Below are 19,452 nucleotides of genomic sequence, written 5' to 3' on the forward strand. Positions count from 1 at the left end.
GGACAGGCAGCCGGGCCAATCCTGAGCGACTGGCCCCTGTACTTTCCCTCCCCAGTTCTGGGGGCGGCACACGGGGGTTTTGCCGAGGGAGGCACCTCGTCCTGCAGGTTGATCTCGGTGCTTCCCTTGTTGAGCTGCTCCTGCAGGCTGGACACCACGGCGTTGTTCCCGGGCACGCGGTAGATGCCCATGTACTCCAGCCCCTTGTCCTCCACCACCTTGCAGCAGGCCTCCACGATCAGCGGGACGTTCTGCGGGGAACAGACATGGCCTGAAGGAGCTGAGACCACAGGAAGGATCCCTGTTCAGTGTGTGCGGGAGAGGGGGGTCAGCGATGGGCACAGCTGGAATGGCAGATGCCAGATGTGAAAGGGGTGTGGGGGGGTCAGCGATGGGCACAGCTAGAATGGCAGCTGCCAGATGTTAAGGAGGTGGGGGATCAGAGGGGACACAGCTGGAGTGGCAGCTGCCAGATGTTAAGGAGGTGGGGGGATCAGAGAGGGCACAGCTGGAGTGGCAGCTGCCAGATGTTAAGGAGGTGGGGGGATCAGAGAGGGCACAGCTGGAGTGGCAGCTGCCAGATGTTAAGGAGGTGGGGGGATCAGAGAGGGCACAGCTGGAGTGGCAGCTGCCAGATGTTAAGGAGGTGGGGGGATCAGAGAGGGCACAGCTGGAGTGGCAGCTGCCAGATGTTAAGGAGGTGGGGAGATCAGAAGGGGAACAGCTGGAGTGGCAGCTGCCAGCCCACCTCCAGGCAAGATGCAGCGAAGGCAGCGGAGCCCCACCGTTGCCCTGGCAGTAAAGCCGGGCAAGGAGAGAGGACGGCAGCACGGTTCAGGCCCCAGCTCAGCTGGGCCTCGAGCCCAGACTGGGAGGGGACATAGAGGAGAACAAAAGAACGGTGGGGGGGGGGGCAGAGCCCCCACAAAGGGCACAGGGGCTGCCACTGGCTGAGCCCTCCCCACTCAGGGATCCCAGCAACGACAGCCGTCCCCGGGCCCTCCCGTCCTGAACGCTGCAGAAGGGCCCTGCTGGTCAGCACGGACCCCCGCTCCCTGCTCAGCCAGCGGGCAGCAGGCAAGGGGGAGGAGTCGATTCCTAGGCCAGGGGTGGACGGTCACGAGAGCAGCCCCGTGGGCAGAGCAGGGTGGCGCAGCTGGGTAGATGTGCTCAGGGCGGGTGGCGCCGCCGGGCCCTCGTTCCGCCCGGGCTGGGGGCTTGGAGCGGGCGGCGCCGTGCCCTTGTTCCGCCCGGGCGGGGGCTCAGAGGGGGCAGATGCAGGCTGGGACCTACCTTGTTGGCTGGGGCGGGCTGGCAGTCCTCCAGCCTGACGCCGAAGGCCCGCGGAGCAGATTTCTTGTTCTTTTTCATGATGTTGATGCCCCAAGGGGCTTTCTGGGGGGCACCGTCATCTAGAACCAAACTCCGGGTCAGTGTCCGAAGAGTGAGACCCTGGGGGAATGAAGACCCCCAACCACCCCCACGCCACAGGCAGGTGCACACCCCCCTCCACCCCCCTCAGCCTTTCAGCCTCTAACACAACCTCACACGCACACCCACCGCCCGTGCTGATCTGGGCTCTTCCAGACAGGTTCTCGCCCCGCAGGAGCCGAGCGCCGGCCGGCCGTGCACTGAACAGACGTCTGCACATGTGGTGTGCGCTCCCCGAGGGAGGCGTGTGTGTAGCGGAGGGCGTTTGGGGGGGGGGTAATACAATTCAGCCCATTGCTCTGGGTCTAGGTTGGAGGAGGCCGGTCCCAGCAAGGCGCGAGCACTGGGAGCTGAAAGCGGTGAGGTTTACGACTGTCCTTCGCTCCCGGGGAGCTCTTTGCACCAGCCCCGAGAAAGGGCCGTCTGCCCTGCAGCCGCGCTGGTCCCTGCAGCGCGTTGTGCGTGGCCTGAGGAGCAGAGATCTTCAGCCTGGAGCTTCAGACCATCGTGTCGCTCCCCTCAGCCCGGCCATGGGGCACCGGGGAAGCCTTTGGCCGGAGTGCAGGACAAGCGAGATGTGCTCAAGGTAGCCTGCAGTGCCGAGGAGACGCGCTGCGGCGTTCTGTGCCGGCGGGCAGTGTTCCCAGGTGCCGACTGCTTCCCGCACACATCTATGGCACTGCTGTGACCCAGCCGCAAGGCGACGAAGGCAGGGGAAACTGAGGCCAGGGCTTCGTCCGCCAGGGTGGGCGGAGGTTCCTAGCCAAGCGGAGACGGCAGAACGCGTCGCTCGCGGATGCTGTTATGAGGAATCTGGGAGCGCACCTGGACGACGGACCCTTCGCCGGTGCGTAGCTTCAACCCATGGAGACGACCGTGTCCGTGAGCTCTTCCAAGCATGGCCCCCTGCCCAGCAGCATCACCTCCTCTTGCTGGGCCCAGCTCCCCCGGGTGGTTCTTCGGCCCAGAGCTGATCTCAGCCGAGCACTGGCCACGCTGCGGGCAGCAGGCTGGCCGGACGTGCCGGAGGAGAAGCCACATTGTGGATCAACTGCAAATTGCGGGCGCCTGAGTCCGAGTTGTCTGACCTGGTCCCCTAACGGCTGCACGTAGATGTTGATCCACAATCTCACGCACCCCACACATCCCCATCGACCCACAGGGCCCAGACCCCCAACGCAGACACCGCCCCGGATGTACGCCCAATGCACCACGACACACACACAGCCCCGGGCAGCCATGCACGCTGGGTGTACCTTTAGTCACGGCTATGTCCTGCCTTGGGGAGCGGGGGGCGCTCGTCCCCGTCTGCTTCAGGAGCTCGGCCTTGATCCCCAGCCCGCGCGAGCCCTTGGGGGAAGAGTCTGGTTTTGTTCCCGAGGGGCTGCAGAGAGAGCAGATGCGGGGCTCATCCTCTCCTCTTGGCCCCCGGCCTCCTAGCCTCTCACCCCCACCCTCGCACTGAGCACACCCTGGATCACAGCCACCCCTGCACAGAGGGGCAGGCTTTGGTGGCAAAACTGCAGTGCAAGGCATCCTGGGAGTAGCTATGCGAATTAACTCCACCATTTACCCATAGTGCTTTACACTGCAGTGGGCTCCCCGTTCCTGGGCACACCCAGTGCAGCAAGGACAAGACCCCTCTGCTGCCCAAATGTTACAGAGGCATCCCAGGGCGCCTCCTCCAGCCCTCGCAATGCAGGTTCTCCCGGTTCCTGGCTTGGCCCTCTCTGCCCCACTCACACTGTCAGCTTAGAGATCCCCAGCTAACAACAGTACACCCCTCTCCCTAGCAGGCCCCTCAGCTCTTCCTGGTCCCTAATGAAAAGTGTCACTAGCTGAACCCAACTCGGGTTCAAGTCCATCTAGCTGCACCAGTGTAAACCCCTGGCCAAGGTGCACTCAGACCGGATTCCCCCGCTGCTTAACACGGGTTTGGTTGAATTCGGTAATTTCCTGACACGAAACCGGCTGAAGTGCTGCTCCGGGAGGGACAGCAGCCAGTTATCTAGATCACTCGGTAGAAATTCACTCCTCGGGCCGGGCCTGAGCTCAGGCACTTACACGCTGCACCTTTCCACTGAGGGCCCAAAGTGTTTAAGGAGGCAGGTCAGTATCATGAACCTCATTTTACAGAGAACCCAGGAGTCCTGTCTCTCTAACCAAACATAATCCTCTGGATATTCGCCCCCAATGCAGCCACTCCCACCCCGGAAGGTTTGCTTGCTAGCTGTCTGTCCATGGTACTTCTCTGGCACCCATCTCCCAGGCAATCAGCCCCTTGGACCAAGAGGCTAAGTGACTTGTCCAAGGCCACACAGGGCGTCTGTGGCAGAGCAGGGAACTGAACCTAGGTCTTCCACGTCGCAGACTAGCGCGCTAACCACCGGGGAAGGCTCCCCCCCAGCGCGCAGAGCCCTTACCTCACTTTCCGGTAGTCATTTAGCTTCTTGTTGATAAGCGCTTGGCTTGCAAACCCAGGGTCCTGCAGCGGCACAAAGACAAGAGGGAGGGGAGAGCATAAGCGTCACGTCTGGCACCAGAGCCCAAGCGAGCGCCGTCTCTTCCTTCAGCCGAGCCCCTTCCCAGCAAGGCCGCTGGGGCGAGGGGTTCGTGTGGGGGCTGGGGGCTCACTCGCCCTAGCAGGGCAGACTGGAGAATTTTGCTTCTGATTATCCTTCTGATGGGCACAGCCAGGCAGGCAGGACCCAAAGCACCAGGACCGAGTCCCGGAATACAGGCCTGTCTGGGAGCGCTGTACCAGGCACAGGCAAAGAGATCCCCCTTAGTACCGAAACCTCAGCCCAAGGGGCACGACCAGCCCTCCGGGGCCAGGCACACGCTCCCACCCTGCAGTGCCTGGGATGCCCAGCGTAGCAATCCCCTGCACGTGGCACTTGGCTCTCTTCCCTGGCTTGGGAAGGCTCCAGGGGTTCCCAGAGATCAGGCTCCCCAAAGGCGGCTGGTTAGACAGTGGGGCTGATGAAGCTGCGCCCCACGTAACTCTGGGGAAACCAGCATCATTCCCTGGGGGGCATCAGGACTCCCCCCCCCCCCCCCCCCCCCCCCCCGCATCACTCTCCTAGGGCTAGCTCCTGGCTCTCTGGGGTCGCACAGCTCGGCCAGAGCACGGGAGCCGCCTCTCACCACTCCTCATCCTACTGCCTAGAGATCCCCAGCTTCATCACAGCCTCCCCACTGACCCCGCATGGGGGGCTGAGCTGTGGGGCAGGCCTCTGAATCCCAGGAGCTCTACCACTGCTATGCCCTGCCAGTGAGAATACAGAGCTGGCCGACGGCGGGGGAGAGAACTACTACACGTTCCACGCTCCGCAGGATCTTCCAGGAATCCTAAGGAAATTCAGCCCCCGCAGGGCAGCCTGAGCTGGGCACGGATCTAGGGCAGCTCCCACCCCTCTAGTGCCCTGAGCGGGGCACGGATCTTAGGGCAGCTCCCACCCCTCTAGTGCCCTGAGCGGGGCACGGATCTTAGGGCAGCTCCCACCCCTCTAGTGCCCTGAGCGGGGCACGGATCTAGGGCAGCTCCCACCCCTCTAGTGCCCTGAGCGGGGCACGGATCTAGGGCAGCTCCCACCCCTCTAGTGCCCTGAGCTGGGCACGGATCTAGGGCAGCTCCCACCCCTCTAGTGCCCTGAGCTGGGCACGGATCTAGGGCAGCTCCCACCCCTCTAGTGCCCTGAGCTGGGCACGGATCTTACGGCAGCTCCCACCCCTCTAGTGCCCTGAGCTGGGCACGGATCTTACGGCAGCTCCCACCCCTCTAGTGCCCTGAGCTGGGCATGGATCTAGGGCAGCTCCCACCCCTCTAGTGCCCTGAGCTGGGCACGGATCTTACGGCAGCTCCCACCCCTCTAGTGCCCTGAGCGGGGCACGGATCTTAGGGCACCTCCCACCCCTCTAGTGCCCTGAGCTGGGCACGGATCTTAGGGCAGCTCCCACCCCTCTAGTGCCCTGAGCTGGGCACGGATCTAGGGCAGCTCCCACCCCTCTAGTGCCCTGAGCTGGGCACGGATCTTAGGGCAGCTCCCACCCCTCTAGTGCCCTGAGCTGGGCACGGATCTAGGGCAGCTCCCACCACTCTAGTGCCCTGAGCTGGGCACGGATCTTAGGGCAGCTCCCACCCCTCTAGTGCTCTGAGCTGGGCACGGATCTAGGGCAGCTCCCACCCCTCTAGTGCCCTGAGCGGGGCACGGATCTTAGGGCAGCTCCTGCCCCAGATCTTAGGGCAGCTCCCATCCCTGTAGTACCCCCAAGCTGTGCTCATTTCTCCACACAATTAAAAGAAACTCCCAGCTAACTTCCTCCAAAAGCCGAAGTGGTGGATTGCGCAGCCCACACCAAACCAGCAGGGGTCTCCCTTCTCCTGCCCTACAGCCCAAACTGCTCCCAGCCTTCCGCCTGTGCCCTGGGGAGGGAAGAGGAGCTCTCCTGGTGCTCTCAGCTGCTCGGAGGGCCCTGCGGGCACCGCGCTAGAAGAGGCGGCTGCATTACATAGCAAGGCCTATATAGAGGGAAGTTCAGGCCTGGGATCCCTGGAAATTCAGATAATTATCCCTCTGCAGACCAGCAGGGGTCACCATAAGCTAACGAACACGCTAGCCAGCTGCTCAGGGGACCAGGGGACGGCCGGGATAGCTTAGTGCCAGGGAATGTGGCTGCTTAGCCAACTGGCTGGCCTGGCCTCTCCATCTCTGGAGTGCAAAGAGGGGGCTGGAGGGCGGTGCTCTCCCCCACACCCCAGGCCCTGTCCTCTGCTGAGCCCTCCTCTCATCAGTCCCTGCAGGATGACAGGCCCCGGGAGAATTGACTTCATACCGAGTAACAAAGGGGGCACACACCCTGGATTGGGGGAGAGAGCAGAGGGATGCTGGGAATGGAGATGCACCTGCCACATACAGCCCCCCGGACTGTGCCCAGCCAGAGGCGATAGCGAACAGCATGAGATGAAGGAGGCTGACCCATTCTCCTCTTTGAGGGAGTGGTGAGGTTCCAGTGGACTACAATTCCCAGCATGCAGTAGAGGCCAGTCTCCTTGAGTGGAGAAGCATGGCATGCTGGGACTTGGAGTCCCAGTGCACCAAGATGGCATGCTGGGACTTGGAGTCCCAGTGCACCAAGATGGCATGCTGGGACTTGAAGTCCCTATAAGCTGGTCCTCCATCCAGAAAAGGGCAACTGCGGGCCAGCTCCACTGGCCACGCTTGGACCAGCCCTGCCCTGGAAGGAGCAGCAGAAGGCAAACAGCTGGAGAGAACCAAAGCGGTTAGTGCCGGGGCGTCTGCGGAGAGCCAGGGGCCTGGAGGGAGCCAGGAGCCCCATGCTGGCTCTCACCTCGCCCTCGGCCTTGCTGTTCTCCCTGACGACTTTGATCCAGGCCAGCATGTCGTCCCGATCCTCTGCCTGAAAGAGATATTCACAGAAGTCAGCGGTCGTCAGCCGGAAGACGTGCTTCCTCTTGGTCTCGCTGTAGGAAATGTCCACCAGGCACGCTCGGATGCTGATCGGCTGCTCCTCCTCACCTTGGGGCGGCGCGTAGGTCACGGCCTCCCGCCTGTCCTTGCACAGGTAAAGGGAGTGTGCGCGGAGAACGGCGAAGACGCGCTTCCACTGCCGGATGCCCCCGCCAACTTTCTGCAGAGGGAGAGGATGGGCAATGAGCGCTGGCCGGGAGAGAGCCGGTCTCCTCCTTGGCTAGCCCCCCGGGTACGGCTGCCCACCTCGATTTGGGGCAGCGCCACCTGGCATTGACATGAGCACCCGTTCAAGGCGCTGCCACACAGCCGAGACACAGAGAAAGCTTAGGCCTGGCGCAGAGCCAGTTGGCTAAGCCCACGGCAACGCGACCTGGGCGTGCACACCCAGCTGAGATGCAGGGACTCAGGGCAAAGCCCCCAGCCTCAATCCAGGCCCAGAGCCTCAGCCCAGGAAATGCCACCCAGCCTTGACCCCGACACAGACCAGGGGCACTGCTGGCAAAACTCGACCAGAGCAGCTCACGCCCTGTCTGTGCAGATGGCAGATCCCCACAGAGCCGAGACACTGAAAACGTGTAGCCCCCCTTTTCCAGCGTGTTCCTTCCAGCTCTGACCCATGGATTTCACCCGGGGGCCCAGAGAGAAGGACCCCCGCTGCCTTCTGGTAGTAATCACCCCATTGTAATCACAGCAAAGCCCACCCGGGGCTGACAGACGGGGATCCTGCAGGGCTCCAACAGGGAATTCTGACCCGGGGGCTTTGATTGTAACGAGGGAAATCATGTTCCCCAATCAGAGGGTCAAACCCACCCCCACCGACCTGGAACTGCCCTATGACCCCATGACCCCTGCCCCTCCGAGGCATGATCTACTCCCAGTGTTTCGCTCTCAATCCACCCACACCAACCCCCTGCCCTGGGAAGTGAACCCCTCTTGGGTGGTGAGAGGGGAAGGCCTCCATTCAAACCCCTTCACCGACGGGATGCTCCCAAGCCCTGCTCCCGTCCCCTACTCCAGCCTCGCCCCCGGGAGACCCCGCAGAGCTGCTTGTCCGGCAGCCGCTGGCGTCTGACTCAGAAGGGCCAGGATTCCCCGTGCCCTGGGGGATGCTCGGAGACAGCGGGATGGCCCCACCCTCCATTGGGTCTCCCCCGGGGCACCCACCCGCCCCAGCCCTGTTCTCTCTCCTCCGACCCACCACCACAGCCCTTGGAGTGTGTGTGGACCTGGCCAGGTGCGATTGCTGCACGGTGCAGATGTCTGGTGTCTGCCGCCCGCAGGGTGCTGGCATTGGCGTGACTGGCAGGGGTGGAAGTGCAGCCACTGGAAACTGCTGCCTTCCTTGCACTGGCCAACCCCCTCCCTTCCCCCAAATGCCCCTTGCCAGAAGAATGGGGCTCCCTGCCCAGGCTTGAGGGAAGGCCCCTGATTGGCTAGAGTTCCTGCACGTGCCATCAATGGAATCGGATTGGCCAGAGATCCCTGCATACGCCCAAGAACAAGCCCGTGTCTGGGGCATCATTTGTGGGTATGAGACTTCCTCCACCCAGTTAAATTCCAGCGGCTGTTCTCCTTCTCCCACTCCTGGGCTAGCACATGGGCCGGCAGGGTGCTTGGCAGAAGGGAGACCCTCCTGGGACCCCCTGGAAGGCAGGACTCCTGGGTTCTATTCCTTGCTGTGTGAGAGGGTGTGACCTAGTGGTTAGAGCAGGAGCTACTGGAAGGCAGGACTCCTGGGTTCTATTCCTTGCTGTGTGAGAGGGTGTGACCTAGTGGTTAAGAGCAGGAGCTACTGGGAGGCAGGACTCCTGGGTTCTATTCTCAGTTCTGCTGCTGTCTCCCTGTGGGACGCTAGCCAATCGCTTCACCGTTCGGTGCCTCAGTTTCCAGTAACAATACCAGCCTTAACAAGGGTGTTCGGAGGCTCGGTTCATTCATGTTTGTTAAGTGCTTTGAGATCTTCAGGCGGAGAAGGGGATCACATGACACATCACATAAACATCTCCAAAGAGAGGTTCTTCTCCTCCATACAAGCATTCCCCCCTGGCCTGGGCTTCCTGCGCAGTAAACACGTACCTTCCCCTTTTTGGTGAGGATCTGTTTGTAGTGGAGCCAGCCCTCTTTCCTCACGTCACTGAAAGTCACGTCCGAGAGGTCGGAGGTCGAGTGCCTCTTTGATCTCGTGTCTTCAGACATTCCGAGGCTGTCCAGAGACTGCAGGGGGAGAGGCAAACGGAGAGATGGGTGTACGGCCCTCCCGGGTACTGCACTCACGCCTGGCATCCGGAGGCAGGCAGGCACACATGGCGCTTGGGGAGGCACCTCTCCAGATCTGGCGCGCTACCCCCTCATTCACACCACGGGGCATTACAGGCAGTGGCTTCCCATTGGGGAGAGGAGAGCCAGGCCTCCCAGCTCGATCAGGCACCGTGATAACTATACAAACACCAGGCAACTCTCAGGTTTTGTCTCCACCAGGATTTCAGCCACCGCAATGCAAATCCCTCGTGTAGACAGAGTTTCCATGGGGGTGGCAAAACTGACTCGCTCTGGCTTGAAGTCAGGCTGGCGCTGATGCAAGTCATGCTGCGCCGGTGTCAGTTGCGTCTACATGAGGGGTTTAAACCAATGAGCCAAACCTGGGGGCTGAAATCCCAGGTGAGATAAGGCCATGCAGCTCCCACTGATGCAACCATGAGCCTGTGGGGCAGCAGGTGCCCCACTGCCCTACACCTCTAAGGCCTCAGAGCGGGCGTCAATGTCCGAGCGGAATCGACGTGCACCGGAGCGAAGGGCTCTGCAGGGTGCAGGGAAATGGTCCAGCCTGCGTCCCTGAGCGTTAGAGGAGGCAGAACCCACCAGGCCAAACTCTCTGCTGGCGGAAACAGGGAGAGCTCCCCTGACGCCAGTGCTGTTTGGCCCGTTTTACGCCAGCCCGTCCAGTTGATCCCGGGCGTCACCTGCCTTAAGCTGATCAGTGCAAATTGTTGTTCACTGATTCCTCTGGGCCGTGCGGGGGCCATGCGCAAACCTGCCGTTTCCCACTGGAGGCTCCGGGTGCAAGAAGCTGGGCCTGTACTGTGCTAGCCGGAGGCCGACGGAGCCTCAGGAGGGACTCGGGATAGCACAGTGGCGGGCGGGGAAGAAACACCCAGCCGTCTCAAGCAGAACAGCCACCCAATATGAGGCTCTGGCTCCCCTCACGCAAACCAGGCCCCTGGTGGGTGGCATCCACACGGCTGGGGGTGCATGGTACCGGCGCGGCCTTGGTGGGCATCATTACAGCAGCAGGCAGAACCCCCGCCCCCTGCTTCCCTGCGAACACCTACCCCGTCCGTGAAGAAACTCCTCAGCATGCGCAGACTCGGCACCCGGTTTGGCGTCCTCCTGCAAGGAAAGCAGCCGCCCGTGAGCCCGAGGCGTTCCCGAGCACCCGGGCGTCTCAAGGACAGTCCCCACTGGCTCCAGCCCCTTCTCGGGGCTGCAGGAGTCACTGGCTCCTTGCTCCGGCCTGGGGCTCAGGAGACCTGGGTTCGAGCTCTGGCTCTGATGGCGGACAGGGGCAATTGGGCTCCACCGATGCAAACCACACTCGTGTGTGAGCTGGGCGTTAATCCCCCACGAGGGCAGCAGCAAACGGAGGGGGTGGTTTGCATCGGTCACACACCGTGCTTTGGCTGAGGACGGGCAGCATGGCCGAGCGAAAGGAACACAGGGGTACGTGGTCCCAAGTGCTAATCCCAGCTCTGCTACTTACTCACTGCAGGGCCTTGGCGGAGTCACTTAGGGCCTGATTTTCAGAAGTGCCCTCTCACATCTCTCAGGCCATGAATGCAAAGGCTGGCTTAGGGCTTTGTCTGCGTGGGGAGGCTACCGTGAAATCAGCGAGGGGGTGAACTGAGCAAGGCCACCGCTATACCCCACCAGCTCCCCTAGGGACAAGCCTCAGGCCAGGCAGTGAACAACAATAAACTTTGGAAAGTTAGTTGTGAAACAGCACAAAGGATTCTGGGGTATGGAGTACCGTGGAGAACTCCTGCTCTCTCACAAACACAGTATCTAGCCGCACGTCTTTCGTGGCTCAGACCAGCTCTGTGACCCACCCCCTGCCCTCATGGGTCACACTCCCGGCCCGTCAAATCCTGGCCAATAGTTGCACTTCAGGAGGCACTGAAAACTCTGATCCTATAATGCACAGCAGCTGGAGATCACACCCTGACGTGTGCAGCTGTGAGGCCAGGTCGGGACCACCCCGAGAAGGGAAGAAGCCGTTGTTTGGCTGGCATGCAATGGGATGGGGAAGGGGTCACCCCTACCTTAGGATCTTCCCCTCGTCACGAAATGTGTTCAGACCATCGTCACACGACTTGGAGCGCTCCGTTGTTATGGCCAGGAGGTAGGAGGATCGGCGGCTGGCTTTGATGCTGCCTGAAAGGGAAAGGAGAGAGAAAGGGGCAATCAGTAAACACAAGAAGAGCCAGTTCACAAGGCAGTCGGTGCTTTACCAGTCTCGGGAATGGATTAGCTAGTCACGGTACTAAGGACTGGGGATCAGGACTCCTGGGTTCTAGTCCCATTTCTGGGAGGAAACATGCCTAATGGTTAGAGCTCAGGGATTGGCAGTCAGGGCTCAGGGGTCCCGGCTCTGTCACGGTTTTGCTGTATGACTTCAAGCAAGTCATTTAACCTCTCTGTGCATCAGCTCCTCTGTCTGTAATAAGTGCGAGCAAGCCAGGAATGCGGGGAGACAACGTACGCCATGTCCCAGCATGCAGCGGGACCCCAGCAGGGCCCATAGCTTTGCGCCTGTCCTGCTTTGTGGTTCAGGCCGATGGTTAGTAATGAGCCGAGCTGGGATGTGGAGAGCGCACCAGGGCCAACGACGCTGGGCGTGGGAAAGATCCGCAGCTCTGGTGCCTGGAGAGGAGCTGGCCACAGAGTGCTGAACCGGAGCCGGCACAGCCTGGCCATCCTGCAGCTCGGTCCATGAACGCGCTCAGGGCCTGAGCTTCCTCTCACTCACACAGGCGTCAATCCGGAGTCACTCCAGATGGAGCCGCACTGGTTTGACGCTCAGGGCCTGACTCCGTTCTCCCACTGAAGCTGGCTGATCGTTGTTTAGGGAAGCCCCCCCCGGGTTCCAGTCTCCTGCCAGGAGGGGGGGCAGTTGGGATGCAGGGGCAGGAACCCGGGGGCGGTGGTGCGCGAGGGGACAGATGATCTGCAGACATGCAGCAGGCTCCTCCAGGGAGCGATTTACTGGAGCCCTGAGAACTCCCCTCGTGGCTGGCACACACTCACTCCCTGCTGCTTGATTTATGTAGCCCATTTCCCCCCATCAGGCCAAGGGGTCCCCTTGGGGCAAGGCCCTTTCCTCCCTGGCTTGTCTGGCCCAGCTCCCCTCAGCGGGGCCAGGATCATCCCCTACAGCAGACTGTCAGGTGCTTTGCATACACCTCATTTCCCGGGACATAAGCGATGGGAATCCCACCCCCTTCCCTGGGGAGGCTGCACCACGGCCCAGCAGGACCCGGAGGGCTTCCCCCCATGTTCACCCTGCGTTTCCCTTCCCGAGTTTCCTCCGCCGACTCCTCACGACGTCCCCCCTCTGGAAGTTGGGGCCGTTCCCTACTTCTCGCTCGTTCTGCACTCTGGCTTCTGGCTGCTCCAGGCACAGGCCGCTCTCCGCCCTGAAGCACTGCCTGGGACCTGGTCAGCGGCTGCCCCCCGAGGGGGTCTCTGCCCCAGCGGGAGGGGCGGGTACTTACTGCAGTCCTGGGAGTAATGGCGACTGATGGCGAAGGTGAAGGTGGGTGAGGAAGGGCTGCCGGTGATGGCGGGGGCAGAGTTCACGGCGCTGGAGACGACGGAGGAGGCAGGGATGTGCTTTGCCTTCAGGTCGATGCTGGGGCTCGTCGGCTCGTCTGGAAGAGTGGGGCGCACCGTGAACCAATGGAACCGCGGGGGGACCGAAGAGAGCAGCTAGCCAGCCAGAGACCCACGCAGGAAAGGCTGGGGTCTCCCGCCCAGTGCCTCCCACCGGGAGACCCTCCCCCAGCCCTACGGCACCAGTCCCCGGAGCGCCTCCTGCTGCGAGGCTGGGATCTCCGCAGTCTGTGCTCCGCCAGCGGCCCCTGCAGCGAGCAGCCCAGGACCAGAGCGCCAGGGAACCCCTGGCTTCCAGACCCTCTGCCAGGGCCCTTTCCCGTGGGGGCAGCGCCAGTGCCCGGTGCAGGCTCGGCAGCAGGCACCCAAAAGGCCGTCCCCAGCCCCCTTTACCTCTCCCAGGAAGGAACAGCCCAGAGTGAGCAGCCCCCACCCCTCCAAACCCCGGTCATCCCCCATGGCCGCCGGTGCCAGAGAAACCAGCCCTGCCCTCCATCTCCGAGGAGCCCTGAGAGCTGCAGGCCAGGGGAGTGCTCGCTGGGGCGGAGGCAGAGCCCAGGCGGCACGTCCGTGCCGGGGGGGCACCGATATCCCGTCACGGAGGTGCCGGCAGGGCTTGATGCCATGTTCTAGGTACACACAGCTGCTCTTCGCTGGAGCGGGGCAGGGGGATGGGCACTAGCGGGAGGGGTTGCATGCGGAATGAGGAAGGGGGGAGAGGGCTCTGCCTCGATGCACCTGCTCCACTGCCAACAAGGCGGCTGTGTGCGCCGGGGCAGCCCCGTGCCGCCGCTTCCCCCAGGCAAGGTGGCCAGGGGAACAAAGGCGGGGCGGGCCGGGCGCATGAACAATAGCCAGGCTTGTGAGGAATGCGTGGAGAACAACGGTCCCCCAGTGCCAGGCTGGGCACGTCGCGGGCAGCAGAGTAAGGCTTCCATTGTGCCGTGGTCTCTCCCGGGTACGAGGAGATGGCATGTGCCAGGGAGAAAGGCCATGACGGGGCCCAGCGAGCGGAAAGAGGCTACAGGGCCTGAGCTGCCCATCCATGGGGTCTCACTGGGAACCCCAGGCAGGTTTCATCTCAGGCCCCCCAGGGAAGCCTGGGGACGAAGCGGCTGCAGGGCAGGCAGAGGAGAATCGACCCCTTTCCCCGGGGCCTGTGCTCAGGAGAGACCAGCTGCTGGGGTGGCATGGAGACCTCAGTCACCCCGCGAGCAGCTGGGCCTGCCCAGCTCAGGAGACACGCCAAGGCGGCAGGTTCCCCGGAGTCTCTACCTCCCCCCTGTCCTGAAACCCCCGAGCGGCCGTGTCTGGTCTGGCTGCAGCTGGACCAGCGTCGGGGAAACGGCACGGTCAGCAGCAGGGAAAGGGGGGTACCAGGCAAGTCGGAGCCCCCTTACTGTGACCTCCCAGGGGGCAGCAAGGGACCAGGTAGCCACCGCTGCCATGGGGGATGGTGCCTCTCCAGCAGCCCCCCGTCCCCCAGGGCTGGTGGCCCCAAAGTCAGGCCGCGGAGCTGGTCTCTGGTCCTCTCCCTTTCCTGGTGCCTGTTGGCTGGGGGAATTCCCGGGCACTGAGCGCATGGGACACCGGCAGGCCTTGTCAAGACTTTCTGCCAAGCCCGGGCTGGAGAGACGTACTCCTGGGAAGCCGGGCCTGCCCTGGCGAGCCGGAGGCCAGCGCTGGGCGGGCGGGGACGGCTGCAGCCACCTCGCTAACCACATCCCTGCCCTGTCCAGGGGGGTGGAGATCCTGTGACCAGCCCCCTCCCGGTGCAGCGCAGAGGAATCGAATGGCACAGGAGACCAGAAACAGGAGACGAAGCCTTTGGCCTCTGGTTAGCTAGTCTGAATCTAGCACAACCAGACAGCAAGGCTCAGCCCAGGTCCGCGGCAACCAGAGAGGCAGGATTCTCCATGTTGGGGGAATGGCATGTTCAGGGCAGTGCCCGCCCCCCTGCCTCTCTGGCAGCCAGCTGATGGCATTCAGCCTCAGGGGTTGCCAGGCAGGCACCTTTCGCCGACAGCAAATAAGGCCAGATCCTACCAAGCCCCTGTAAGCAGCTCCACCTGCAGGGCGCTGGGGAGAGGGGTGCTCGCGGGTGTGCCGAGTCTAACAGCGTGTGGAAGGGGCAATGGGACAATCAGAAGCTGTCTTGATGGGCTGTTCGGCCGTCCGAGGCCAGCGCCCAGCTTTAAGGCAGGTTAGGGGACGGTCCAGGCCTCCCCGCTGCGCACAGGGACAACAGCAGTCACGGGATCCCAGCGGCCAGGCCCCTTGGCCAGAAACCTCCTTCCTGGGCGACCCTGCCCCTTCCGCCACTGGACGGACTGGGGACCCCTTCTCCCTACCCCAAGCTGGAGGCTTCCTCCCCACGCCCCCCTGGGCTTCGCTGCCTGCAAGGACAAGCTCTGCTTTGGGCCTGACCTGACTGTCTGGATGACCACAGTGGGCTACCACGAGACCAGGGCAATGGCCCACCCGGCCCCTTGCCACCCTTCTTCACCCCCTTCTTTCCACCCCGATGTCTCTGGCCCTTTGCTCTCCTGATCTCCGGGACCACCTAGCACATCCATGGTGCGTTGGCAAGAAGAGGCCCGTGGCTGCCTGCTACTCCCCCAGCTGCTGCCGTGAATGTGCGTCTCCAAACCAGACACACTCGTCCAAGCAGGCGGCTGCACCTGGCTTCACTGTGACCGTCTGCACCTGCCCAGCCTACAGTCGGATCTGCCTGTGCACCAGCTGCTGTCTTGGCTGATGCCCCAGGGATCGAACCAGGGACCTTTGGGGCGAAAGGCAGGACGGGCTACAGCTTGAGTTAAAGAGCCAGGACTCTGTCGGTGGGGCTTTAACAGGCCTGTACCCTCTGCGGATCAGACCCAGCGGGGACACGTCATTACCAGCAGGTGACGCCTTCTCCGCAGCGTCCATTACCCTGCAACCGAGGCCACGTCCCGCCCCGGGGGGATCCCTGGCAAGGCGAGATGCTCCCTGGCTCGATACGCAGCTGTGAGACCCCCACAAACACACCCCAGTGCCTGGCGTTCCCAAACACTGGCCCCCTCACCTATAAATGGAATGGATGCCAGGGAATCCTCTGGCACTGCCAATGGTGCCACCCGCCGGGCGGGCCGCTCCGCCGCCGGCTTGTCCCCTTTGCAGCTCAGCGGCGGGTCACAAATGTCCGTTTCCTTCATGTGGTCGGGGAAGATGAAGTTCATCTGCCTGGCGGGGGCCGGCGCCTTGCGGCCCGTGGGGGGCTTCTGCCTGAGGACCACCTCCTCTTTCCTCTCCTCCGCCTCGGGCCGAGGCAGAGGCGGCTGGAGAGACCTGGCGCCGCTGTCTTGGCTGGGGGTTCTTTGGTCCTTGGGAATCTCGGGCCCACTGCCCGGCGGGGGCTCCGGGCCAGGGGGGGCGGCAACTGGCAGTGACGGGGACCTGTCCGGGTAAGGTGCTGGTTGAGTTCCTTGCCTTTGCGATATATTGAACACTGGAAGGCCACCAAAGATAGGGTCCCTGAAGGAGAGTGCGTGGAGTAGGCCAGTCCTGCGCTGGAAGGAGGGGCTGTAGCTCCTATACCCAATGTACCCCGAGTCGTCGACGCTCTGCAGGTTGGGCTGGGAAGGGTGTTTCTGCACGTGGGCGGGGGGAGGCTCTCTAGAGGAGCAGGAGGGGGCGTACGAACTTGGCTGGCTAGGCTGAGCTCGGGCAACTTGCCCGGGGCCCGGCCTATAGAACTTCTCCGGCAGCCACGTGCACTTGTCCAAGCGGGGCGAGACCAGGGCGCTCTGCTCCAGCGCCTCCATGGAGCGCCCGTACCTCCCCAGGGAGTTGTCGGACCGGGCCCGGTAGCCCCAGCTGTCGTGGCTGGGCTGCAGCAAGGTGTCTTGCGAGGCACTGTGGGGCCAGCCTCTGGAGGCCGGGGTGTCTCCCAGGCGGTCCTGAGAGACGCTGCGGTACCGGGGCGGCATGGCGTACCTCCGCTCTTCCGAGGCGCTCCGGCGTGGCACCTGGCTGGACAGCCAGTTGGAGAGCGCCTGCTGGCACTCCAGCCGGCTGACGGCCTTGGGGCCGCCCAGATACTCCCAGGAGGGACGGCCCGGGCCGCCAGGCCCCATGCTAACATCCCGGCCATCCTTGAAACCGCAGTGAGTCCGATGGTCTGGGAGGTGCCTGGGGACCCCGTAGCAGGCCTGGCTGGCCATGGAGGAAGCAGTCGGGACGCCGTACCTCTCTGGCAAGGAAGAAGCAAGGGGACCTGCGAAGCTGGTGTTGGAGACGCGTGAGAAGGAGCTGGGGGCTGGGACCGGCCTTGCGACGGGCATCCCGGGCCTCGGCTGGGTCATTCCATACTGGATCTCCTCTGTGCGGTGGGCCGGGCTGGAATGGGTGCTGCCGATCTCCCGAGCGGCGTCGCTTCTGGCCTCGTTCCACGTGCTGGGCATGGAGCTGCTGAGTGCCGCGCTGTTCAAGGGAGAAGATGGGCCTGAAGGAGCAGGCCGGTAGGATCTGCCGTCTGCCTGATGTCCCTCCAAAGGCTCGGCTACCATCGCCTCCCGGCTGGGAGCCCTGGACTGGAACAGGTAGGTCTTCCGAGGGTAACAGACGGGAGGTGGCTCCGGGATGCTCTGGGCTCCCCCGGAGTAGGGTTCATTGCCCTTCAAGTAGGCATCCTGAGAATAGGCCTGGAAAGAAGAGAGAGGAGAGGAGTCAGGGGCGGCCGGCGGCCTGGCACCACCAGGCATCCTCCCAACGCCCGTCCCAGGCCCGCCACCCCATCAACACGGCCCGGGTTCCTGGGAGCCGACCAATAAACTCAATGGGATGGGATGGGGGTAACACCAGGACAGTGGCACAACTGAGCCCACACGGGACAACCAGGGCTGGCTCCAAGTTTTTTGCGGCCCCAAGCAAAAAAATTTTCCTGCGGGGCCCCCCCCCCCCGATCCTACCCCAACTCCGCCCCTTCCCCGCCCCATTCCAACCCCTTCCCCAAATCCTCAGCCCCGCCTCCTCCCCCGGGCGTGCCGCATTTCCCCTCCTACTCCTCCTTCCCAGGCTTGCCTGGGAGTGCGGGGGGAGAAGCGGAACGGCGGTGCGCTCGAGGGAGGAGGCGGAGGTGAGCTTGGGGGGGAGCTGTTCCTCTGCCCCCCCCCCCCCCCCCCGTTACTTTGTGCGGCCCTCCCCGCGTCCCCGCACCGCCGCAGCTCACCTCCGCTCAGGGCCAGCTCCCGGGTTTTTTTTTTGCTTGGGGCGCAAAAAGGAGCCGGAGTGCCACCCCTTGGAAAGTGCTGCCCCAAGCACATGCTTGGAGCGCTGGTGCCTAGAGCCGGCCCTGGGGACAACTGAACCAGGACAGGACGAAACCTGAGCCCCACGGCGCTGTCATTCAAAACAAGGACACCACTGATACACCCAGGCTGTGTGAGTGACAGCTAAGAGGCACTCAGCTCTGGGATCTCCCAGGCCCGCCATGCTTGACTCAGATGATCACAGGGTACAAAAGGGGCAGAGACCAAGCACCAACCTCCTGCAACTGTGAGGCACTTGAGCTTATGAACCAACTGGGATGGGCACCTTCAGCTGGGCCCTTCAGCGATAAAGACTCAGGCAGACGACTGAAGTGAGGCCACCAGTGGTGTGGGCCAAACACCAAGCTGCGTGATGACTGCGGCGCCACCCGCTGGGGCACGTCCCTCCGGCAGGCCAGATCTCATCCCCCTTCTAGGGCAGGGCTGACAACGCACAATGGCAGCAGAACCAGGCGCTCCTGCTGGAGGAGCGCTCAGCGCTGCGGGAAGGAGTGGGGCGTGCCATCACGGCACCAGGGTGGGTGGCGGGCAAATGCCCACTTAGGGCCTGATCTGCAGGGCATGCCAAGCGTGCCCAAGTCCAGCCTAAGTCCACTGGGGCCGCGGCCAGGTGATTTCGAGGGGCTCGTTGTGAGACCCCGGAAAGGGAGCTGATTTTCAGGGGCTGGAGCTTAGCGCATGGTGAAAATCCGGGTCTCTAAAGTTGGGCCTCTCAGAACTGCTGCCCCTGAAATCACCAGTGACCCTCTCAGCCCAGAGCCTCGATCAGCCTGGGAAAGGGCTGCCCAAAATCCTCCCCTGCCATGCAAACGTCAAACATTTCCAGACGCGCTTTCTGCTGGGGTGGAAAGTGACTAACACGCTCCGGTCGCTGCCAGCCGCACTGCTCTCCACTGCTCATGCTCACGGCTATGCTGGCTTCACATGATCTCCGATTCCTTCTCCTTAAAATACTCCATGACGCACTGAACTGGACGGAGCGCCAGGGTTTTCCTTCTCATCTTTCGCAGGCATTTCTGAACTAACACGCCCAGCTGCAGGCCTGCACCTCTTTACAAAACTGCCTTCTACAGTCTTTGCGCCAGCAGAGGAAGCGCTACCCAGTGGTTAAGACAAGGGACTGGGCGTCCGGACACGGGGGTTCTCAGCCCAGCCCTGCAACTGACGCATTGCCTACATTTGGGCAAGTCACTTCCCTTCTCCGGACCTCAGTTTCCTCACCTGCCAAATGGGGATAAACCTGCCCGCCTTTGGGAAAAGCCCCGAGACTCTCCAGCACAAGGCACTAGATAACAGCACTAAGTATTATTGTAACCTACTCCAGCTGT

At 62.8% G+C, this 19,452-nt stretch overlaps 1 protein-coding gene across 17 annotated transcripts in view; it reads right to left on the minus strand.

Moving 5' to 3' along the window:
* ARHGAP23 (Rho GTPase activating protein 23) overlaps positions 1-19,452 on the minus strand; it is a 125,493-nt gene that overhangs the window by 14,685 nt on the left and 91,356 nt on the right. For 14 of the 17 annotated variants that reach the window (XM_065577540.1, XM_065577530.1, XM_065577533.1 and 11 more), the window contains 10 exons: positions 15,880-17,497; positions 12,695-12,850; positions 11,243-11,354; positions 10,256-10,313; positions 9,003-9,140; positions 6,784-7,083; positions 3,855-3,916; positions 2,688-2,815; positions 1,294-1,412; positions 96-251 (listed from right to left, as the gene is read on the minus strand). In XM_065577540.1, the coding sequence (XP_065433612.1) occupies positions 96-251; positions 1,294-1,412; positions 2,688-2,815; positions 3,855-3,916; positions 6,784-7,083; positions 9,003-9,140; positions 10,256-10,313; positions 11,243-11,354; positions 12,695-12,850; positions 15,880-17,497 (2,847 nt within the window). The remainder of the gene's footprint in view (positions 1-95; positions 252-1,293; positions 1,413-2,687; positions 2,816-3,854; positions 3,917-6,783; positions 7,084-9,002; positions 9,141-10,255; positions 10,314-11,242; positions 11,355-12,694; positions 12,851-15,879; positions 17,498-19,452) is intronic. The other 3 variants (XM_065577534.1, XM_065577535.1, XM_065577536.1) reach the window with 3 other exon arrangements.

Source organism: Chrysemys picta, chromosome 24 (assembly GCF_011386835.1).
Source record: "Chrysemys picta bellii isolate R12L10 chromosome 24, ASM1138683v2, whole genome shotgun sequence".
Lineage (NCBI taxonomy): Eukaryota > Metazoa > Chordata > Testudines > Emydidae > Chrysemys > Chrysemys picta.